This window comes from Sebastes umbrosus, chromosome 23 (assembly GCF_015220745.1).
Source record: "Sebastes umbrosus isolate fSebUmb1 chromosome 23, fSebUmb1.pri, whole genome shotgun sequence".
Lineage (NCBI taxonomy): Eukaryota > Metazoa > Chordata > Actinopteri > Perciformes > Sebastidae > Sebastes > Sebastes umbrosus.
In genome coordinates this window covers 3,397,506-3,420,507 of record NC_051291.1, presented here as the reverse complement: position 1 = coordinate 3,420,507, position 23,002 = coordinate 3,397,506, and the positions used below count along the sequence as shown (strand labels likewise).

The window sequence follows — 23,002 nt, the reverse complement described above, 5'->3', positions numbered from 1 at the left end:
GATCTTGGCCCTGGTCATCTTTTTTTTTACATCGTAGCAATTTTTCCCTCAAGGCAAACGATACAGTTTGAAAATGAGGCGTGACTGCAACTGGAAAACAATGTATTGATGCACTGGAGTCACATATCAAGACGTACGGAGGACGGAGGAGGAGGCGTGCATCAACCCTCCTAAACTGTGACATGCTCATCGGCTCATAGTGAGGGCAAGCGTTGGCTCTTTTGTAGTAATGTTGTCTGGTGTTGACATGCACAGCGCAGCTCGCTACCGGATCTGGTTTAATCCAAAAAGGCGCAATGATTTCTCCAGTTGGGCCGGATCGAGGTCGGGGTCGACAAACGAAGCGTACCGAACCGTACCGCACCCGAGTGCGATTGCCGTGTTCACACCTGCCCAAACGAACCGCACCGAGAGGGTAAACGCTCCAGGGTTCCATTCAACCGAACATCAATATTGCAGTCGATCATGTTCATTTAATTGTCGGACATATAGACAAACACCTGCACACTCACACATTGGAGCCTCTTTGAATTAGAACACTCGGTCCAAAACACAATACCTATAAGCAATTTACCAGCTCAACACCCTTTTTGCGGATCAAGGGGAGTAGCTAAAGGTGCTATATCACTGGCACCTAATATCCCGACGCAGTGGCTGCTGATACACGTACAGAGCTGCTGTTTCCACTTTCCAACACTACAGAGAGGTGAGAAGCCACAAAGCGTTCATTTGGATTCACGCCGCTGTCCGGTTCTTGGCCGTGGTCGGTGAGGCTGAGAAGCAGCCAAACTGAGTCTGTGGGGACGTTCGAAAAGGGCACGGAGGGAGAGAAGGTACACACACACACACACACACCCACACATTCGGTGTGTAGAACAAACGCTGTTGGAGATAAACTTGACGCATCGCAATGCAAATGCAATTTGGGGCTGACACATTTACACACACACACACACACACACACACACAGACACACGCACACACACGCACGCACGCACGCACGCACACACACACACACACACACACACACACACACACACACACACACACAGACACACACACTGTAGCAGTGGGTGCTTTAGTGCCAGCTCTCTCTCCCCCTCTCTTTCAATAATGCATGTGAGCCGGTGCTGATGCCCCTCGCTCTAGCTGAATACTATTAGGGTACCATCCCTGTCATCTAATTATACAAATGCATGCCAACACACACACACACACACACATAGATCTAACAGTAGCTCTACCGTTGTCGCAGCAGTTTGTCACAAATCAGCCTTAATGAAGCTTTGGCTGTCAGTCACTGGCGTGTCGCTATGGCAGCTCTCTCTCACACACACACACACACACACACACACACACACACACACACACACACACAGATCGATGCGTCCACACGCAATTTTTACGGCCCTGTTGCTGAATGTGTTTCCTAACAGGCATTGCAGCGAATTGAGAGCTTGTTAATGCGCATCAACGACAACTGCTCCCAGAGGATAAAAAGGCTCAAACTGCCACGACAGCAGCGGTGGTACTTTGACAGCCAGCTTTTACGGGGTGAACGAGTTCTTTAAGGATGGATATCAGCTTTCTGGATTGATCTCTGACTAGAGTTTTCCTCGACCAAAGGAACTGTTAGTCGAAAAACACGACAAATACGATTTTGACGATTTAATTTGACAGATCTGTAAAACTGAGTACTTTAAATCTGGTGTTTACCAGAGAAATGTCTTAGAAAACAGTCATTCAGCATGAAAAAAGCAAAGACTAATGACTAATGACTAAAGCAATCTTAGTCGACTCCAACCAGAAAGACTGATTGGTCAATAAATCATATAACGCAAAAACGTTTTAACGCCAATAATTTCTCTAACCTCTTAAAAATCCGACAGGCCGCTCTTTCAGAGGTTGTAGTGGTCAGTTTTAAAGCTAGAGTGAAGATACTGGTATCATATGAAACTAAAAACCCGAAAGAACCCATCAGTACCAACCATGTCATACTAGCTTATCGTGAAGGAGGTTAAATAACGCTCCAAACTTACACTAAATTGTGACGAGGAAAAACTGGCATTGCCATTTTCAAAGGGGTCCCTTGACCTCTGACCTCCAGATGTGTGGATGTAAATGGGTTCTATGGGTACCCACGAGTCTCCCCTTTACAGACATGCCCACTTTATGATAATCACATGCAGTTTGAGGCAAGTCATAGTCAAGTCAGCACACTGACACACTGACAGCTGTTGTTGCCTGTTGGGCTGCAGTTTGCCATGTTATGATTGGAGCATATTGTTTTATGCTAAATGCAGTACCTGTGAGGGTTTCTGGATCAATATATGTCATTGTTTTGTGTTGTTAATTTCCAATAATAAATATATGCATTAAATATGTAAATCGATTGACAGCCCTAGTAGGAACACACTTGCATGTACGAAAGAAAAAAAAAAGCACCTGTATGCATGAACAGAGTGCAGATAAGCACACACAGGGAGGTGTAATAATAAGCTATTGATCACGTTGGCTGTGTGACTCACAGGCAGTGAGGGAGGTGTAAGTAATAAAAGCTGTGCTCCATCAGTGGGTGCAGGTGTTGATTTTTCCATCATCTACTGTATATCTCAAGGTATTCCTTCTTTCTGCTGCATCATGCCTCAACCCGCTTAAAGGAAATCTGCCAAAGCTCACCCTCGCTGTGCTGCGCATTTTACTTTCTGTAGAGTCGTAATAAAATATGCAAAAAGAAAAAAAAGGTCCATCTCAATATTCTCTCTCACATCAAAGCCAGGTTGGTACATGGAAGCTCATTGCAGAAGCACAAATCAGACTCCGTGGCAGGCTGGATGTTAATGGAGCTGCTGTCGAGGTATGGCGATGTACCTGTAGGTATGGGTTAGACTCTGGCTGCTAAACTCACAGTATAGCACTTAACAATGCTGCACTCGGAGCCTCATTTGCAGACTGTGACGGATGCAAGTGATGAAAAGGATGTTCTTATATAAAAGGGGATCTGTTCACCTGCCTGTGTTTCATGAATTCAAACTAGGGCAGTCAATCGATTCAAATGTTTAATTGCAGTTAATCGCACATTTTTTATCTGTTCAAAATGTACCTTTAAAGGAAGATATGTCAAGTATTTAATACTCTTATCAACATGGGAGTCGGCAAATATGCTGCTTTATGCAAATGTATGTATGTGATTATCATAAAGTGGGCATGTCTGTAAAGGGGAGACTCGTGGGTACCCATAGAAACCATTTTCATTCACATATCTGGAGGTCAGAGTTCAAGGGACCCCCATGACGTTTTTGCAAGTTTGGAGCGTTATTTAGCCTCCTTCTCGACAAGCTAATATGTCGAGAAGGAATCGATTGGTACCAACCATTGGTATGGTTGGTACCAATCGATTCCTTAGGTTTTCTAGTTTCATATGATACCAGTATCTTCACTCTAGCTTTAAAACTGAGTCCGCTACAACCTAAAAATCACAAGTTGCGTTAATGTGTTAAAGAAATTTGCGCATTATCGCGTTAACTTTGACTGCCCTAGTATTTATAAAACCTGTTTTCGGTTTAGAGACGTCGCCATTCAAAATATCCCGTGTTTTGCAGAAACTTACAATACCGAACTTTTTTCTGGCGACCGTTTTCCATCCAAATCGTATCGCAAATTTTAACTGAATTTCGAGAAACTCAGCAAAAGATAATATGAATGAAAGCTTTCCATCCACCACCGATGAGCCTCCTTCGCGTTCCCTTAGGTTTCCCTTAAGTTTTCTAGTTTCATATGATACCAGTATCTTCAGTCTAGCGTTAAAACTGAGCCGCTACAACCTCAAAAATACAAGTTTCGTTAAAGAAATTTGTGGAATTATAACGCGTTATTATCGCGTTCACTTCGAAGGCCGTAGTTTTTATATGTAAAGTGGATCTTTTTCGCGTCTTTGAATTCAAACTACAGCTGCTGGAGTAAACCTTGTGGGTGCATTGAGTGTGTGTGTGTGTGCGTATGAATTGCACAAGGGGTGGGCGTGTGAGCCTTTACAGCCTCGTCTCACAAATTCCTTTCAAATAATGTCTTAAAATGCTAATAGTGTGCCCTGAGAAATAGGTTTCCCCATCGTGAGGATTAAGAACATAACCAGCTTGTTCTGCTTTGACGTTCTAATATTCTGGTCAAGTCTGCTTTTTTAAACCAAAACTTCACGAGTTCTTTCTCTTCCTGTACAAAGTTTCAAATCTGTCACAGTAATCCTGTGTTGGTGTCGGAGGAATGTATTCTTTGTGTCTATAGTATGTAACGACTTCCACATTCATGCTCATTTCCTGGACTTACGTGGGCGAGGTTGTGTGTGCAGCACCTGCTCCAGGTCGCCCAGCATGGTGAGGATGACCTCTTTGTCCAGCTGAGCCGTCCCCTCGCGAGGACCTCCCCCTGACACCTCCTCCTCCGCCCAGTACCCGCCGTCCTTCTCCCTGCCTACCCGCTTCCCGCCGCCCCTTTCCGCTGCCGGCTCCTCGTCCGAACGCCCGCTGCTGCCCTCTTCGTCGGTCCCCCCGGCCTCGATGGACACCCGCGCCGGCTCGGCCCGCGGGTGGCCGCCGTACGATGCCCTTTGCGGCCGCCCGCCTCCTCCCGTGCACCGCCAAGGCACCGGGATGAGGGAGTGCTCCGACTGGGAGAGCACCTTGGTGAGGGAGAGCGACAGGGATCTGGTCCGGGTGCCCCGTGAGCCTCCCCCCCTGGCGACCACCTCCTTCCTGGGGCTCCCCTGCAGGCTGCCTCCCGCCCGCTGCGAAGAGTTCTGAGGTTGCGAGAGACGAGGCGGTGACTCGTCGAGCTCGAAGGAGTACACCCGTTGCTCGCCGTCGCTGAGCAGGGTCAGGTTTGTGAGCGAGCGCTGCTTGATCCGCAGGTTGAGGTTGTCGGGGAGAGGCTGGGGAGGCCGGCGAGCCGGGCTGCCTCCCTGATACACCGAGAACTCTGCTCCTCTCTTCATCTCTGCTCACACTCCGGTTTTTTTCCTGGCTTACCTTCAGCGAGTGAAACTAGGCATGCGAGCGGATCTACCTGTGCGATAGCTCTCTGTTTCACATCTTGGCTGCACTGTCACTGCTGGGAGAGCAGATGGAGGGACGGGGGACGGAGAGATGTGTCCCCACGTCCCACGCCTCCCCCGACTGAGGTCCAGGCTTCAGAGGGCTGCAGGGAAAGCGAGCAGATCGGAGAGGAAACCTCCCTCTCAGGCACGTAGGTGGAATCCGGATCCATCCTGGAGCCAGTCCATGCTCACGGTGAGACAAACACTTGTTTCTTCCACTCCTTGTCTCCTGTCCTCTCGGCTCCTTCCTCCACCACAGTCAGGGGCGTGGATGAACGAGTCGCCACATCTCCCTTCCCCTCGCCACCGACACGTCCTCTCTCCCTTCCTGCGCTCCGCACTTTTATCTTTTCCCTCCTATTAAACGACAGTCTCTTTTCATTCACTCTTATCTCTCTCCCCTCCGCCTTCTGTCTCTCCTTTAATTACCACCTCGCCGCCACACTCTTCCTGCCTCCCCTCTGACAGTCGCTCTCTCCTCACAGCGGAGAATGAACGGGCGGTGAAGCCGGCTCTCTGTCTGCTTGTTCATTCCTGCATGCAGCCTGCGGTACTCTCTCTCTCTCTCTCTCTCTCTCTGTCTCTCAGCCCTCCTTCTCTGTGCTTATCACCCTCTCTTTCTCTTAATCCCTCTCATTCTCTCACTTTCTGCCCTCCTCTTCCTATCTCTCCTCCTCCCTCCCTCACACTATCCTTCACCCTCTCCATCTTTTCCCTCGCAGTGTGACAGTGAGTTGTTTGGACAGCAGCACCTGTAAGCTCAGAGTCCCCCCTCCCCGCCGCACCAACCGGCCGGCCGACTTAATTAAATGCTATCTTGAGGAGCGAGCCCACAGCTTATCGCGGATCAACAATGAGACCACAGAACCAACATATCCCCATCAATCAGTGCAAGCTTTATTAGCCCTGTCGCTATTAGTCACAGCTGTCTTCCACACATTCTTTCATCCTCGTTACCGACAGAAAGAAGGGACCTCAGAAACCCTAATGAAGGTTTTCCTAATTGTTTGTTTACACTGTAAGTGACTCATCTACAAATTAGTCAGCAGCAATTTTTGTGCTATTATTAGGGCTTTCAAAGTTAACGCGATAATAACGCGTTAACGCAAATTCGTTTTAACGCCACTAATTTCTTTAACGCAATCAATAATTCGGAGGTTGTTGCGGACTCAGTTTTAAAGCTAGAGTGATGATACTGGCATCATATGAAACTACAAAATGCATGCAATGGTGTAAGCGTAGCGATCGAAAAATGAAAGCATATGGGTGCAAACGGACTTCGACGGAGGCCGAACGAAAGACAGCAAACTGACTAAGACAACTATTTTGGCTAAACTATTGCTAAACAAAGCATTTCCAGTGAAGGACTTTGTTGTGCACACAAATTCCTTCACTGGAGGTTAATCTGAAACTGCTTTTTTCAGCAATAGTTTAGCGAAAATAGTTGTGTTTCAATGAGCCCACGGATAGATACATGACACTCGGGTAATGCAGTGCAGGAGGTTATAACCTTTTGCTGTATGCTGTCTTTCGTTCGGACTCCGTCGAAGTCCGTTTGCACGGATATTCTTTCATTTTTTGGTTGCTCCGCTCTCCTAAATGCCTTTTCAATATAAAAGCAGGTGTTTTGAGTGAACTATTCCTTCATATAGTTTTGTTTTTAAGGAGTTTTGACTTGTAGTATTAGTTATATTAGAAAGAGGGTTGTCAAAGTTAACACGTTAACGCAAATTCCTTTTAACGCCACTAATTTCTTTAATGCATTAACGCACATTTTGACATTAACGGTATATTTTGAACTAATAAAAGAAATATGCGAATATGTGATTTTAATCGATTGACAGCAGAGAGATACAAATCTATAAAATTACGAGTGAGATTCCCCTCAGCTGTTCTTTACATTCCTTGTCTACAAATCATTTCACAAAAGCTTAAAATCAACATGTGGATAAAGAGCTGGTCTATGAAACGACTGGGCTTGTCATGTGGTGTTTACTGCTGTACGCATACACTCATTCCTCCCCCTCTGTGGAGAAAGAGTCGGGAAAAAGCGGAGGATGTGAAACGACCATGAAACGTGTAACGACAAAGAAGCAAGTGTTTGAAATGGACCCCCGAACAAAGGCAACGACCGGCGCTGCAGTCTAATTCCATCCTTCAAATGATGGGCTTCGGAAAAGCCGCGACCGAAAGCAAAATGTCTGGAATGTCAGCGCCGACCTGACATCCCAGAAACCTGTAATCACGCGCTGTTGTTTGTGCATGCTGCGCTTAAAGTCTTTCTGGCTTCACTTTGAACTTGACATCTTATTTTAACTGCTGGTTTGATTCATCATCCATGTTGACCTCTATTATTTCTGTTATTATAAGGATGGTTATTCCAAATCAAGAAATCCACCATTTAAAGAGTGTCATGTTCTGAACTTCTGCTTAAAACAGACACATATACAGTAGATATTGGCAAACGAATGTCAGGCAACGCAGCGATCTTTAATGTAAAATGTGATGGAGTTGTGACACTGAAGTCTTCATTTGCAAAAGGCAAGATGCAATTAAAACAACGGTTGGTGTTGTGACTGCTTTAACCTCTCATCCATCTCCTTGTCAGGAATTTAAGATCGTGGTTAGAAACTCCTTTAAAATGGCCAAATGTTCCTGAGCCCTGACCTCTCAGCTGCAGAAGCTCAATTGCGCAGATGTCCACGGACTGTAATTAAAATACAATAAAGACGTTTGCACTGCAGGCTTTGCAAACAAACAGTACCATTTCATTTCAACCAGCAGGCTTTTGTTTCTGAGTGGTTGCTAAGGCTGGCTATCTGGGTTTCGATTCACAAGGTGCAGATTCGATTTCTGATTCAATTCAATATCTATTTGATCAGGGATATTTCAGTTACAATACCAATATAGCTTGGATGTTAACAAGGTTTTCAGAGAACTGGGGCTGCCACCTCTCGGTCGATTAGTCAACTAATCTACCGCTCTGGTTTCAAGATTAATCGCAAATTAATCACACATTTTTTATCTGTTCAAAATGTACCTTAAAGGGAGATTTATCAAGTATTTAATCCTCTTATCAACATGGGAGTGGGTAAATATGCTGCTTTATGCAAATGTATGTATATATTTATTATTGGAAATCATTTAGAAACACAAAACAATGACAGATATTGTCCAGAAACCCTCACAGGTACTGCATTTAGCATAAAACAATATGCTCAAATCATAACATGACAAACTGCAGCCCAACAGGCAACAACATCTGTCAGTGTGTCAGTGTGCTGACTTGACTATGACTTGCCATCCAGATGTTTATCAGCTGTTCGAAGCGATCGAAGCAGAGACGAAATTAGCGCTGAAGTTGCCCGGCATGTTTCGATTCTACTGAGGTTGGCTAGTCGGTTTTAAGCTTCACGCACCCATGGGAAAAAAGGCACATAATAAAAGATTGATCTCTGGATTTAATGAATCGATATCGGATCTTAAACCTAGTGTTTAAGCAACTTCTCCTCAAAACCTCCACCTTTATTGAATCACTCAAGGCTTAAGACTCCTCCCCATAGCCAGTTGTCATGCTCCACTGTAGTTTATGGGTGCAGTTCATCCAGTCCTCCATCTGGACATGGCTCAAATATCTGAACTAACGGCACTCGAGGAGCTTTGGATCAAAAAACTATCCATCAAATGCCGAGTAACCCTTTTTCAAATCCCTCTGCTGAGGCTGAAAACAATAAATGCTGTGTACGTACTGACGATGGTCTGTCATGTGGCCGGTCGTGATGCAGAGCGGGGCTCGTAAACACATGACGGCGGCCTGCGGGGACGTAAACAAAGAGCTGCAGATGCTCCCCGTGTCCGTCTGTCAGCGCTGACCTTTTCCCTTCGCTACATGAAACCAGCGAGGAACAGGGATCCCCCCAGTAAACACACACACACACACACACACACCAAAAACACACCAGCTTGCATGACATCAGTGAATTGTGCTATCCAGAGCAGCAGCCTTCAAAAAGTCTCCCATCCTGCAGCTGCCCTTTAACTACCCTGCATTAAAGCTTCAGTAGGCAACACTTTGTTGGCATCATTGGGCAAAAATTCTATAATAACCTTTCAGCATGTTGTAATTCAAGTGTTTTGAGAGACTTCTGCACCTCCTCATGGCTCTGTTTTCAGCCTTTAATAAATCACAGGTCATTTCAGAGAGAGTGCAGCCTACTCTCACTCAAATGCTAGGTAGAGCAGCTAATCCATAATGTAACACAACAGTCTTAATGTAAACTGAACCGTTCTATTTCCTGAAGAGTGCAAATGAATCATCTAAACATTTCCTCTCACATCCAGAGCAGCAACGCAGCAGGTCAACGTTGGTTAAATATAGATGCTTAACGGCAGATGAAGGTTGAATCCCGACTATATATGACCAATATTACATGAGACAAATGTTGACGCACACGGCATTTACACATTCACACACCCACACAGAGGAGTATCATACATGCAGAGCGCCTCAGCGTGTGTGTTGTTGACCCCGCTGTACCTGATATCTCCTCCAGGCACTGTTTGGCTGTCTTGCTGTAGACCAGCTCTCCCTTGGTGGGGCTGAGGCAGGGGTCCGCTGGGGCCATCATGGTGCAGTCGTTTTCTGAGAACGTCCTGAGGGCAACAGAGAATATATATATAAAACACGGCGGTTATGAAGACGGGCTGGGATATCTCAACCACTGACACTACTTTCATTTCAAAAGGAGAGTTTTTTACTGGAAGTGGTGAGAGCTTCTCCGGTGTTACGTTCATTCATTCACTGTCAGACAATGCAACGAAATTTCACACATTTGATGAGAGTCCAAGCCTGAAGACATCTACAGGCCATTTTCATAGCGCCACCTTGCGGCAACAGGAAGTTACGGTCGCTATACTTTGGCTTGCTACTCTCAGCAGGTTAACCAGATCTACCTCAAATTTGGTCAGTGAAATGTTAAGACTTCAATGATGCAACACTGCAAAGCTTTTGAGTTTTCGTGGGACGCCATTGCTATGGCAACCATTATTCGCCATGAAAAACGAAGCTGTATTCGACAGGGTAGAGATGCTTGCAAATGAATCATATTTGGCACACGCATTAAAAGTGCTAACATTAGTTATCTGATATGGTTCTTGTGCTTGTTTGGTGGCTGTTACTCAGTGGGTAGAGCAGGTCGTCATTTAACCTCAAGGTTTGCGGTTCGATCCCCGGTTCCTATTGTCTGTATGTCGAAGTGTCCTTGAGCAAAACACTGAACCCCAAGTTGCTCCCTGGATGCTAAAGGTCAAATTTGATGTATGCACCTGTATGTATATGATGATTCTAATAAAGTTTAAGTTGTTAGATTGTCTCATTAGCACCATTTGGTTTAGTATGGCATAAAAAAAACTATTATCACATTAAAAATGTAGCACCACATAAACATATTATGGTCTGTTGAGTGTATGAAATGGTGCAGTGTTTGTACAGCTGGAGTTGAAGGGTTAGAAAAGCATCAGCCAGAATGCTCTCTCTTCTGCATCCAGTCTGTTTTCTGTGTTTCTGCCATGTTCAACAAGAAAAGAGTTTGGATTCCTGAGTCCGTTTTTAGTCTCCGTCACATGAGCAACAGATGGACACCTCTAAAGGGAGGCGGTCTCCGATGAGCTGTTTTCTGTGAGTGCTTCAGAGTGTGTGTGTGTGTGTGGAATATGTTTGTGTGCGACTGCCTCTCCTTCCTCAGCCCTGAGCTGCACCACGCTCCGCTGTTTGTTTGCTGATCTGAAGAAACAAGGATCGAGTCCAACACACTTCGCGAGATAACAGTCCTACACACGCACGCACGTGCACGGCGAACGTAGAGGAAACCACGTATGTACAAACAGTCAGAAACAGACACAGATAAACACGCTGACAGATGATACTCACACTCACACAGCAACACACACACGATGAAAAGCAAACTAACACTTTCAGCAACATGAAAATCCTGAAATACACACAGTGAAGCTTTCATACAGAAACACACTAGCTACTGTATAGTATTCATCCACTCCCATACACACACACACACACACAAACACACACACTCCAGGGACCACCGCCACCTGCAGAGCTGCAGATAAAAATTGCGACAACAGCATCAGCCTGTGACTTCAGCTCGTGTGAAAAAGCTTTTTTCTTTTTTCTGCCTGCAAGTTTCCCTCACCTCACCTCGGTAGATTCACAAAAAACACAGAGGCAAAGACATACACTATACTGCTGGGCTTAAAATAAGAAAGCAGATATATGGAGGAACGGTGACAAATTATTATTATTATTATTAACGTGTAACGTCATTGCACAACTCACTACCCAACCTCCTTCACCCCCTAGCTTTCAAATCGGTTGTGTTCCACTCAAAGTAGTTCACCAGTTCACCTATCTTGGCTCCACACTCTCCTCAGACTGCTCCCTTGACACTGAAATAAACAGTTGCATCATCAATGCCTCATCCGCCTTTGAGCGACTCCGTAGAAGGGTATTTGAAAACAAAAACCTAAAGATCAGAACCAAGGTTAGTGTTTACAACGCGGTATGTGCCTCCACTCTGCTCTACGGGGCAGAAACATGGACCCCATACAGACGGCATATCACAAGCTTGGAGGCCTTCCACATTCGATGCCTCCGAAAAAATCCTCGGCCTCTCTTGGGAAGATCAGGTGCCTTACACACAGATCCTTTCCGTGACCAACTCCATCTGCATGCAAGCATCAGTGGCTAAGAAACATCTCCGCTGAATAGGGCATACTATCTGCATGCCCGACCACCGTCTGCCCCGCCAAGCGCTCTACAGGCAACTCAGCGATGCAAAACGGGGTCAAAAGAGGCGCTACAAGGACTATACTAAAGAACTCCTCAAGCGCTGCAACATAATCCCCACCCATCTAGAACATCTGACACTCGATAGGTCAGCCTGGCAGGTACACCTGTGCCAGAGCGGCCGAACAAATACATCACATCACTCAACAGAGGAGGACCAAAAAGGCGTGTCCAACGACACCAGCGGGCAGCCGGCATTACCCCAACATCTGGGCTCCCTCGCCCCATCTGCGGGCGAGTGTGTGGCTCACGCATCGGCCTCCACAGCCACATGAAGTGGCACCGGCGCCAACTGCGCTGAACCCTCCCCACCCCAAGCCCCCTGAAGCAACCGTAATCATCAGACACCATGGACAGCTAAGAGAGAGAGAGAGAGTGGGGAGGGAACACCAATCAATCCTGCACACTAACTGCACCAAAGTCCTGCAGCCCCTCTGGAGGAGTGGGCATGGAAGAGAAAGTGAACAAAGACAAAGATGCCTAATTGGGCTGAAAATGATGGTAAATTGCAGCACAGCGGGGGGCCTTTACGCTTACTGTCTGCATGCTGGGCGAGGCCTGCTGGCGGGGAAGAAGATGTCTAGCGAGAGAGGAGGAGGACGATGATGGAGGCTACAGGAATATGCTCATGAGGAAAAGTCTTGGCACAGAAAATAAAAGGTAGAAGGACAATGCACTCTACCACAAAGGCAAGAACAAGGTGCTAACATAACCAGCGGATTCATACGCTCTTTAGTCTAGTGGAGAAGGCACGGCGCCAACAACGAGGACTATTATTATATAAAGGTTCTCTATACGATGTGTCTTCAGTCAGAGCTTTTAGTCACAGACTGTGATATGTTGCAAAGACTCAGGATCTTGCAGGGTCACTATTTACAAGACTACAACTAGATTCCTTTTGAGATGATGAAAAACTGAAAAGAAAAACTGTTGACAAAGAAGTGGACAGAAATTGCTGCACCCCTTGAAATTACACTAAATGATCGAGATCACGGGAGCACGCCGCACCTCTACCAAAACTCTCCACACATATTATTTATTATTCATATTATTCCGACAATGGAAAAATACCTGCGACAGCTTGAAAAGTCATCTGGTGTAAGTTCATTAAAGGGACTGTTTGTAACTTTTTAAGCGTATAAATGTACCGAGTCGGGACACATGCACGTTCATAGCCGCTCTCTGCCTGCTTGCCTTCACTCAGACAGCGCGCATTCTCGCTCAGCTCGCTCCACCTCTAGACGTGAACGCGCGCTCACTCCACACTGCAGAAGAGTTAGTAGCTCTGAGAATATCTAGTGAATGCACAGTGAACATTTGTGCAGAAATAAATGCTGCAGCTCCTCCAGACCAACAGAGGTTCTCCGTGTCTTGTGAAGTGACGGAGCTCTGCAACGAGTTACGTTGTTGTCTCGTTACCGACCGGGTGCCGGTGTCTCCTCTCCTGCTCGTTCAGGTATATTTAGAGCGAGCCGACGCTGACTTTCGTTGATTTCACGGCCACAGGTGTCGCTGTTAACAAGCATTTCTGAAAGTTACAAACAGTCCCTTTAACATTAGCAGAGAGAGTAAAGCCTCTTACATCCCGACTGTCCATTTACTCTGCTGGTCATCTACGTCAGATTTTGAAATATCAATAATCAGATATTACTGTTAATATTTGGTGTCTAATGGCTGCTAGAAACTTAAACTGTACTGGAGTGAGTAAGGAAACCTTTCAGCTTCTCTCTCCAAATGTAAATTGTAAATTGGTTCCCCGAGTCTCGTAACAGCTAAAGTGTTATTTGGTGAAGAATCAGCGAGAGGTTTGTATCTGAACAGCTGGAGCTGCGGCAACATTTTGAACTTCTAGCCCCAATTACTGACAAATATGGCAGCAAGTGGTAAACTCAAGTCCACGCTTCAAAATGCTCCTTCAGAACCCTGTGGGGGGACTTCACAGATGGTCCACTTCTCTCTACACTCAATGTTTACTTTCTGCTCACTGAGTGGGCTGTCTGTGCTTTTACAGTTTCAGTTCTGGTTCCTCCTTCTTCACAGCTGACTATCACCCACTATCGGCCCAGGGCTGATAGTCGCGGCAGTTTTAACTTGCTAAATGTGTGGGATTAAAGTAATGCTAATGCTCAAAAGAAGGCGCAGCTCAGTGTGGCAGAGCTGACTGTGCACAACGGAGGAGCGAGACGGGAGAGGGAGAGAAGGGGTGAAGGATTAAGTCTTGTTTAATGGGATTCCTAACTCTCTTTCTCTCCGAGCACAAAGGCATCCCAGAGACTTTGGCGGCTCTTCCGTTTTTTTTTTCCCCCTGGATTACCTCTGCTGTTGTAAGAGAAAACCGGCCCTGCTGGGCAGATTTACCTCACTTCCTGCACCTCTGATGGTCGGCAGTGCCAGGGAACCACGCGCCAGCTGCATGCATCAAAAAACATCACCGGTTGAATGGTGAGAGGAGGAGAGGGTTCCCGAACGCCGCCGATGTCTGGATGCTCACATCAAAGATGAAGCCCAGACAGTTAAATAATAGGCTTTGGCAAGCGTCAGGCAGGGGATGTTAATTTGTTCTGTAATGACTGTGAAGAGATGTGGAGGCGAGAGCAAGAAGCACAGTGGGGAGCGTCAGCTGATCACTGGGAGTGCTCCAGGAATATATACTGGATGTGTGGCCGGATGTGTGCAGGTAGGACTTTGAGAAACAGGGTCAACATTAGGCTATGGAGGATATGAGACAAATCTAGACATTGTTCAATATGACTTCAAATATTTAAGTGTGCATATTAGCTATACATATACTTTAAATATAACTAGGCTAAATGTTGTTTCTAGAGCAGCAACAGTATGAGTATTTCTTTCTCTTCGTACTTCTGAAGGTCCTTTCAGACACAACGCGACATCACTGCGCTCTGAAACACATTATTTCCATTGGCAGTGCCGTCGCGCCGCTGCAGCTTTTTGTCGCATCGAGCAAGGCCCAACTTTGGGCGCTGCATGCTGTTGCGAGCGCAGCTTAAACATGAGCTGTCGCAAGCGTAGAGCGGTCTCTTCTGCCGGGAAACGACAGTTGGTGTAGCTCTATTGTCATCCGGGTGGAAACAGTAGGGATTATACACACTGTTCATTTCCAGAAACCAGCTAAGATAACGAAAAGGGGGGTACAAAAAGTGTGAAAATCTGCTATATATGGGGGAAAAAAAGGGGGAATTGGATTGAAAACGGGAGTTAGATACGTGGCAAACTAAGCTAAACAGTTCGACTACATAGATACTGCAACACACACACAGACACACACACTTGTCTCACCTGTACATGAAGGGGGCCACAGTGGCGGTGTTGGGGTGGTTGTGCTGCTGCTGTTGAGGAAGCTGAACTACTCCATTCCCTCCGAGTGCTCCCCCTCCGCCCCCTCCTCCTCCTCCCAGCATCCCAGTGGACCCCGACAGGGCCGAGGTGCTGGTGGAGGAGGTCATGCTGGTCCTTTTGCCTTCTGAGCCCCCACCAGAGCGCTGGATGTAGAAACTCCCACCCTGCCCTCCTTTCGTCAGCTTGGCTCGGTCCCCGTCCCCGCCTCCGCCCCGCATGTTGCCGCTGCTGTTTAAGGCGGCCTGGCTTTGGCTCTGCGACTGACTCTGAGGCTTGGACGTCGCGGAGGAGGGAGCTTTAAGTCCCGGCTTGGGGATGCCGCTGGACGCCGGAGAGGTGCCGACATCTTTCTTCCCAGATGATGGCTTCCCTCCCTTGGGGATGAGGCTGGCGATTTTGGAGCTTTTCTTGTTGGGGTCTGCAAATGACTCGCGCTCGTCTTTGGGTGGAGTGCTGTCTTTAGAAGATTTCCCAGATCTGCTTTTGTCCTCCTTGTCTTTGGACGAGGCCATGGACCTGCTGCCATTGGCAGACGCTTTTGAAAATGAAGAGGAAGGGGAGGAAGCTTTGCTCGGCGCACTGAGGGACGGCGGAGTGGTCTTGGAGGACATCTGCTTGGCCGTAGCACTGCTACTGCCGCTGCTGCACACCGACCCCGTGGGCGTCAGTGTGTCCTCGCCATACTCCGACAAGTCGTCCTCTTCCTGCAGGGACATCTCCGCCACGGACGGAGACGTTCGCGAAGCCGATCTCGGGTTAATCAGGCGGAACTTCTCCAGCATGGACCTCTGGGGTCCACCGCCACCGGCCGACCCTGCTTTTGACCCGTCGCCACCGTGCAGTTGAAGGCCCTCAGAGGGTGAGAGGGCGGGGGAGTGCGTGGGGCTCGCCAGCATTGACGAGGTGGCGCTGTGCTTGAGGTTCATGGACTTGCTGCGCCAGGACTTGCCGGTGGTGGGAGAGGGGATGGCAGAGGCCAGCTGCTGCCCGCTGAGGCTGGTGGGAACTGTCCCACCAATACTGCTCCCGTTCATCCCACCAGGTACTGGGATACCCCTCACCGCTTCTGAGCCAGGGGAGAAGAGAGGAACAGGAAGGACAGGTATTAGAAGCGGGCTCATTTGGTAAATTAACACATTTCATACGATACAGTGAAATAACAAAACTCAGAGGAGCGGCTCGTCACTTAAAGGAGAATAGCTGGTCCACCTTAACAGTCAGTGAGTTTGAGCTGGTGCTACAGATACAGGAGATTGGCTCAGGTCTTGAGGAGTTGTAGCATTTATTCACCACAAATAAACTGTACACTCACTGCTACGTTCACACGTTATGCTGGGCTGACTGAGTAACGTTACGCCAGTGGCTGCATGTGTCCATGGCAATACACGCCGCATCATGGCTACTAACTCTCCCGGACAGGTGAACTGGGGACTCTGATGTCAGTTTCGCACATTATTCACAATAATTACGTGTAAATTTGTTTTAATTCTGTTATTCATTCATATAAGACAGACATCTGATATCTAATTTTGGAACATTTGTAGATACTAGTAGTAGTATCCATTGTAGTGACTCTGACACCGGTAAGAATCTTAAAAGCAAACCAAAAAGTTTGGAGCACACACTCAAACTTTCACAATCTTCCTGGATTTATTTGACAACCTTTTTCTAAAGTCACAGCTGAATACTCTATACGCTGTCTTCCTCTATGGCTTTACACACATTCAGCTCAAAAGTCAAACAAAACTTTCAGAAGGATTTCAGCGTTATTCCCGATTGACAGAGTATCTACAGTAGGTCGTGGTTAAAAGAGAGAAAAGATTTCACTGTTATTATTACGCTGGAGTCTCCACAGAGTTTGCTGCACTCGAGCGTGCTGTAGCTTCCTGTTAAGACTTCCGCCCCACACTTCTACAGAGGCCTGTCACAGCTTGTTTGCAGGTGGATAACAGTGGTTGTAAGGGACGGGCCACCGTGTTGTAACCGTGACAACAGAAGAGATCACATGTTAAAATGGATGGAGAATTTCCCTTCTGAAGGGGAAACCATTCACCCTCAGATTCAACGTTCAACATCAGTCTTTGATGATCAGTATGTTCTTGGAGTTTAAGAATGTATCTTTTAATTTAAAGTTTTGAAACTTTTAAAGTTCTGGTGAAGTTCTGCAGAAGAACGTGAGCAACCTTGACTCAAAAATGTCTTCATATTGAGGCTGCAGTGGGTGTAGAAATTGCATGACTATTCAACACCGGTGGCAGATGGCAGCTCTAAAAGAAAGCCATTGTCTTGCTCTTTTTGGGACTTCAAAACCGAAAATCCCTCAAATGTTTCTTGCTGTAAAATGGAAATATCGGGTCATCATGTCATCCACGTTTAGCCATTTATCTACACATATAAGAGCTAGGATTATAGCGATTGCTTTTAAAGATAGAGTGAAGATACTGGTCTCATATGAAACTAGAAAACCTAAGGAATCTGTTGGTACCAAATATGTCATACTAGCTTGGAGGCTAAATAACGCTCCAAATTTACGCTAAGTTTTGGTGAGGAAAAACTGTCATGGCTATTTTCAAAGGTGTCCCTTGACCTCTGACCTCCAGATATGTGAATGTAAATGGGTTCTATGGGTACCCACGAGTCTCCCCTTTACAGACATGCCCACTTTATGATAATCACGTCAAGTCATAGTCAAGTCAGCACACTGACACACTGACAGCTGTTGTTGTCTGTTGGGCTGCAGTTTGCAAAGGTATGATTTGAGCTTATTTCTTTATGCTAAATGCAGTACCTGTGAGTGTTTCTGGACAATATCTGTCATTGTTTTGTGTTGTTAGCCGATTTCCGATAATAAATATGTACATTTGCATAAAGCAGGCATACTTTTACTACCTTTCACTGGCATTTATTGAATTCCAGGCCTGAATGCTGAGCTATGACGCATCACAAAGGTGTTCACTTCTACCAGATTTTCAGTCAAATGGTGCAAAGAAAGTTGAAACATGCCGAGCCAAACCACACACACATTCACACAGAGCACATAAACATCCATCATGCGTGTGAAATAAATGTTTTAGGGTCCAGCGTAGAGCATTAACCTTTACACACACACACCACTTTTCATGGCTGGTTGATACTAAGACCATCAGCATCCTCCTTCTCTCTCTCTCTCTCTCTCTCAAACACATATTCAGGATCCAGCAGTAGCAGACAGATAAGTATAGTATTTGAGGAAGATGGACACAACAGACGACAGGCAGAAACCCATCTCCTCCTGGATGTGAGTTTGAGGTCGCTTCAGAGGGAAAGAGACGCAGACGAAGGAGACGGAGGAGAAAAAGAAGAAGAAGAGGAAAGGTGGAATTAGAGATGGGGTGGGAACAAAGACAAGAAGGCGACAGAGTGACAGCGTGAAGTTATGCACCATTAGACTGAGTGAGTGTCTGTCTGGCTGTCAGTCAGCTCGGTGAGCAGGGTTCAGCTGGCTGTGAGTCACCTCCAGTCTGCAGTTTAAAGCCCCTCTTCTCTCAGGCAGCCAGAGGGGAGTGAAGGGGAGGAGAGGAGGGAGTTCAGTTTCAGCTGTGGCCGGGGTCCAGAGACTTTAACCGGCTTACACGTCTGACAACATTCTCTAAGACCTTAAAACATGCCCGAAGACGCCTCAGTGCACTGTGACAGATCCAGAGTGAAAAGTGCAATCTGTCAGGCTATAACAGAGACTTTACATTGTGTGCCGACAGTAAAATAAAACCTTTTTATTTACCTCCGTATGTCTTCATTCAAGACAGCCAATTATTATTATCACCATATACTCATTACGACTTCAAGAGAGACACTTCACTGCAACTTCTGCTAAACTTCTGGTACTCTAATTTAGTTTTATAGGTCTTTGGTCGATCATCAGGTGTAAAACTACTGCCGCTAATGCCGAGGGCGCTCAAGAATATCTTACTGACATCATCTCAAGAAACAAGCCAACAAAACCAGCTGGGTACTAAAACGTACCGGTCATCACTTTTACAAACAACGTACCGATACATGAACTGGACTAAAACACTATACGTATATATAGTGAAGTATCTACATGGTTGAAGCATTAATGATTTATTGTGGCATAAATATTATATTAATTTAAGCAACATTTTATGTAAATCTCAAAAAGTTTAACATACATTGAAATAGAACAGGAGTAGAATCAAATCAACGGTCCACCAGAGTCCGACATCAGAGCTGCGCCCATAGCAACGGTCCGTTATACATAGCAACGGTCTGTTATAAGGAAATAACAGACGCCGTAGAATGCCGTTATTCACCAATCAGAATCGAGTATTCAACATAGCCGTGCAATAACAATATTTAGGGGTCTTACTACAAAACCAGCCGTCTCAAAAAAAAAGTTTGACCAATGAAATGTATCATCTTCCTCTAATTCTGAAGACTTCATTTATTCTACTTAAAGCTTCAGTAGGCAGTATATGTTTGGCTTCATTGACCTTTCAGCATATTGTAATTCAAGTGTTCTGAGAGGAAACGAGACTTCTGCACCTCCTCATGGCTCTGTTTTCAGGCTTTAGAACATCTACCCCGTGACGGGAGACTTTGACCAATCACAGGTCATTTCATTGAGAGAGAGCGTTCCTATTGGCTGTGCTCCGGTCATGTGACCAGAACTTGGCGTTCCTTCACCAGACTTTACAATGGCGGCGGCGGCGGCGTCACAAACTTTCTCATTTTACAGCTAAACCGTGCACTACAAGATGATTCTGAAAACATTTGACTAGAGAAATAAGCATTAACGTAACATAATATTGATTCATATTTCATCAGCGCTGCCTAGTTTGACCGTTTGGTCGGAGTTCGCGAGTGACTGACAGCCAGCTCTCATAGACAGCAGATGGACAGCAGACCTCAGATCAGCTCTTACTGCTTGTTTTCTTCCGGTCTGTGAAATCTTGCAGATGCCGTTAGGAGCACCGGAGGACACAGAGGAACATGATTTTTTTCAGGTTTTACTGTTTAATAAAAATACCTTTTTTTAAATCATATTTCCTCCAATCCCGCCTACTTCAGCTTTAATATTCGAGCACGAACAAAAGAGCGCATGTGACTTGTCTGAATGTGTCGGCGAGTTGTGTGAAAGTGTGTCAGTACAATAGTAGAACCTCTTCTTGCCTGCATAAGAACATTGTTTCTGCATATTTAAAGGGCAATGAACCGGCAGACACTCTCAAGTTCTACTGTAATGAGTTCGCGGGTTAGAAAGCTGGATGAGCCAGAGTACGGAGGGTCCTGATCTCAGACCAACCAATAGATCCTCATCAGATAAACTCACTAATTAGCTGGTGTAAAGAAACCACACCCTTATTTTGTGTGTGTGTGTGTCTGTGTGTAGATAGCCGTCTGATACTGATGATATAAACATGGACGAGAGAGCGTGTGTTTATGTGTTTCTAGTGTGTGTCCTCTCCGCCACCCTTCATCTTTAGACTTGGTGGTCCTCGGGGCAGTTTATGAATGTGAATGAAGAGGTCACGAGCGTTCGTGTGATTCTGTGTGTGTCTCTCCTGTTTGTGTGTCCACTCAATTAACCTCGTCTTTAGAGATCCCCTCTCTCCCTCCCTCCCTCCCCGTTCCTCCTCCTCCTTCCCCAAACCCCGGAGGCTGTTTTTTCGCAGCGCCGCCACACTTTTTCACTGTGCAGTGACTCGCCGTTGCCATGGCAACAGACTCCTCTATTCTTTTTTTTTTTTTTTTTTGTTGCTTCAGCAGCCGAGGAATGAAATGTCATTTCTCCTGGGTGGACCCCTCTGTTCATGGACACACGTATACGTGTTGTCTGCAACTACACAACAAGTGATGCACAGAAACTGAACGCCTAGGTTTAATTGATAACATGCATATTTGGATCACATGCATGTACACAGATGCACGGACACCAGTTAACACCTGCAGCCAGTTTTGCAGTAGTAACATTTGTTCACTCTTCCGACCTCTGCAGCTCTTGTTTTGGATGCATCGGATCGCACTCCTGTAGCTGCTCTTCCCATTACATCACTGTCAGATAGATAACACATTATCGCCTCGCTGGAGGAAGTCAGCAGCTTCTCCACTCAGCTTTCACCAAGTTCAGCAATCGCCTCCTCATCCTCATTCCTGACAACGAGCAGAGCAACTTTCTTTTAGTCCCATTTTTACAAGCGTGCCCTTTTGATGCTTTAATTTAATTGGCTGAAGCTGATGAGATTTAGTTGCATGGCAACAAGAATGATGCTCCTTGTGCCCTTTGAGCTCTTTGGTCAGAGCGTCACTGTGTGTCAGCAGAGAAACAAAACAACACTTCATCCCCATGAGGCCATAAATGCCGAGGGGATGGGTACCGAAACCTGGTATTAAACGGGCACCGGAGTATTGATAAGCATAAGCATTGGGACACACTCTTAAAACTGGAGGTTTTGTATATAATGGGATGTGGCTCTGGTGAAAAACAGACGTTGGTCTGAAGTGTCTTAGAAAAAACTTGAAAAGGCTATTGACAAAAATCTGAAAAGCTCTCCAGGCTTTTTTTGCGTGCACTTTTGAGATGATCTCTAACTTTAGCCTGTCTTCTGCCAAGTCTTTTAAGGCCCACGCTTCAAGCTATCGCATCATACGGTAAAAATAACACCTGTGCAACATCTGTCGAGCTTTATGCTGCACTGCAAATCTGTTAAAGATTGATCCCTGCTGGATTATTGAGGAGGAACCTTGCTGAGTATTGAACTGATTAGTGATTTTACGCAAATCTGAGATCTTTTCAGAATGCATTTTCTGTTCATATCTGAATAATGTATTTAAAATAAAGGCTTGTAAATCCACAAGTGGAAAAAAAAACATAAAAGGATACAAGATTAAAGAGAGAAAAACTCTTCCTGAAGACACTTCCTGTATCTGTTTCTGTCTCTTGCTCTCTCTGCTACCTGCTTTTGCTCAGAAGGTTCTGTCTGCATCGCTGACATTTACCCACAATTGATTTTTCTTTTTTTCCCCGTTTTACTTTAGACCAAAACACCGTTTCATCTCCCCTGCAGCGAAGCTCCAACGCCTGGTGTCTTATCCTCTGCAAACTGAAGCTTTGTCTTCTGGCAGGACTCAACTGCACCGTGTGAACGGCCCCGGAATAGGACACATCCACCCCTTTTAGACAAAATGCCAACTATTCTCGCAGAACAATGAAAAGAAACCGATCGACTGGATCCTTTTATAACGCAGTTTGCTGAGGATAAACCTAAACAAATGATTGACTATTACAATCAGTTTCTCAATCATTTCCACTTCCCCTTTGCTCTCTTTTTAGCTCCAAACACTTGAGCTCACACTCTCCATGTCCACCTCCCGACTTCCATGATCTCTCGCCATGCCTTCCCTCTTCCTCTCACTGAAGAGTTTGACGTTTCAGACAGAAATCGGAAGCGTGAGTGCACATCCTGCTCGGACTTTTATGATTGAACACGCAAGAGAAAGACAGAATCAAAGAGAGAAGCCACTCACTGCATCTTTCCTCCACCTCCATCACCTCCTACTGATCCCCTCTCAACTCTACAAACTGAATCCTGCAAGTATTGTCATGTATTTCTATGTATTACAGCCACAAACTAGAGACCTAGAGCATTCAGAGGATGGATGGATCAGACTAGAGACCTAGAGCATTCAGAGGA

General features: G+C 45.9%; 1 protein-coding gene across 13 annotated transcripts in view; it reads right to left on the bottom strand.

The window, feature by feature from the left end:
• nav3 (neuron navigator 3) overlaps positions 1-23,002 on the bottom strand; it is a 227,489-nt gene that overhangs the window by 83,929 nt on the left and 120,558 nt on the right. For 12 of the 13 annotated variants that reach the window (XM_037760193.1, XM_037760198.1, XM_037760195.1 and 9 more), the window contains 2 exons: positions 15,252-16,377; positions 9,630-9,745 (listed from right to left, as the gene is read on the bottom strand). In XM_037760193.1, coding sequence (XP_037616121.1) covers positions 9,630-9,745; positions 15,252-16,377 — 1,242 coding nt within the window. Of the gene's footprint in view, positions 1-4,326; positions 5,745-9,629; positions 9,746-15,251; positions 16,378-23,002 lie in introns of those variants that run through there. The other variant, XM_037760206.1, reaches the window with a different exon arrangement.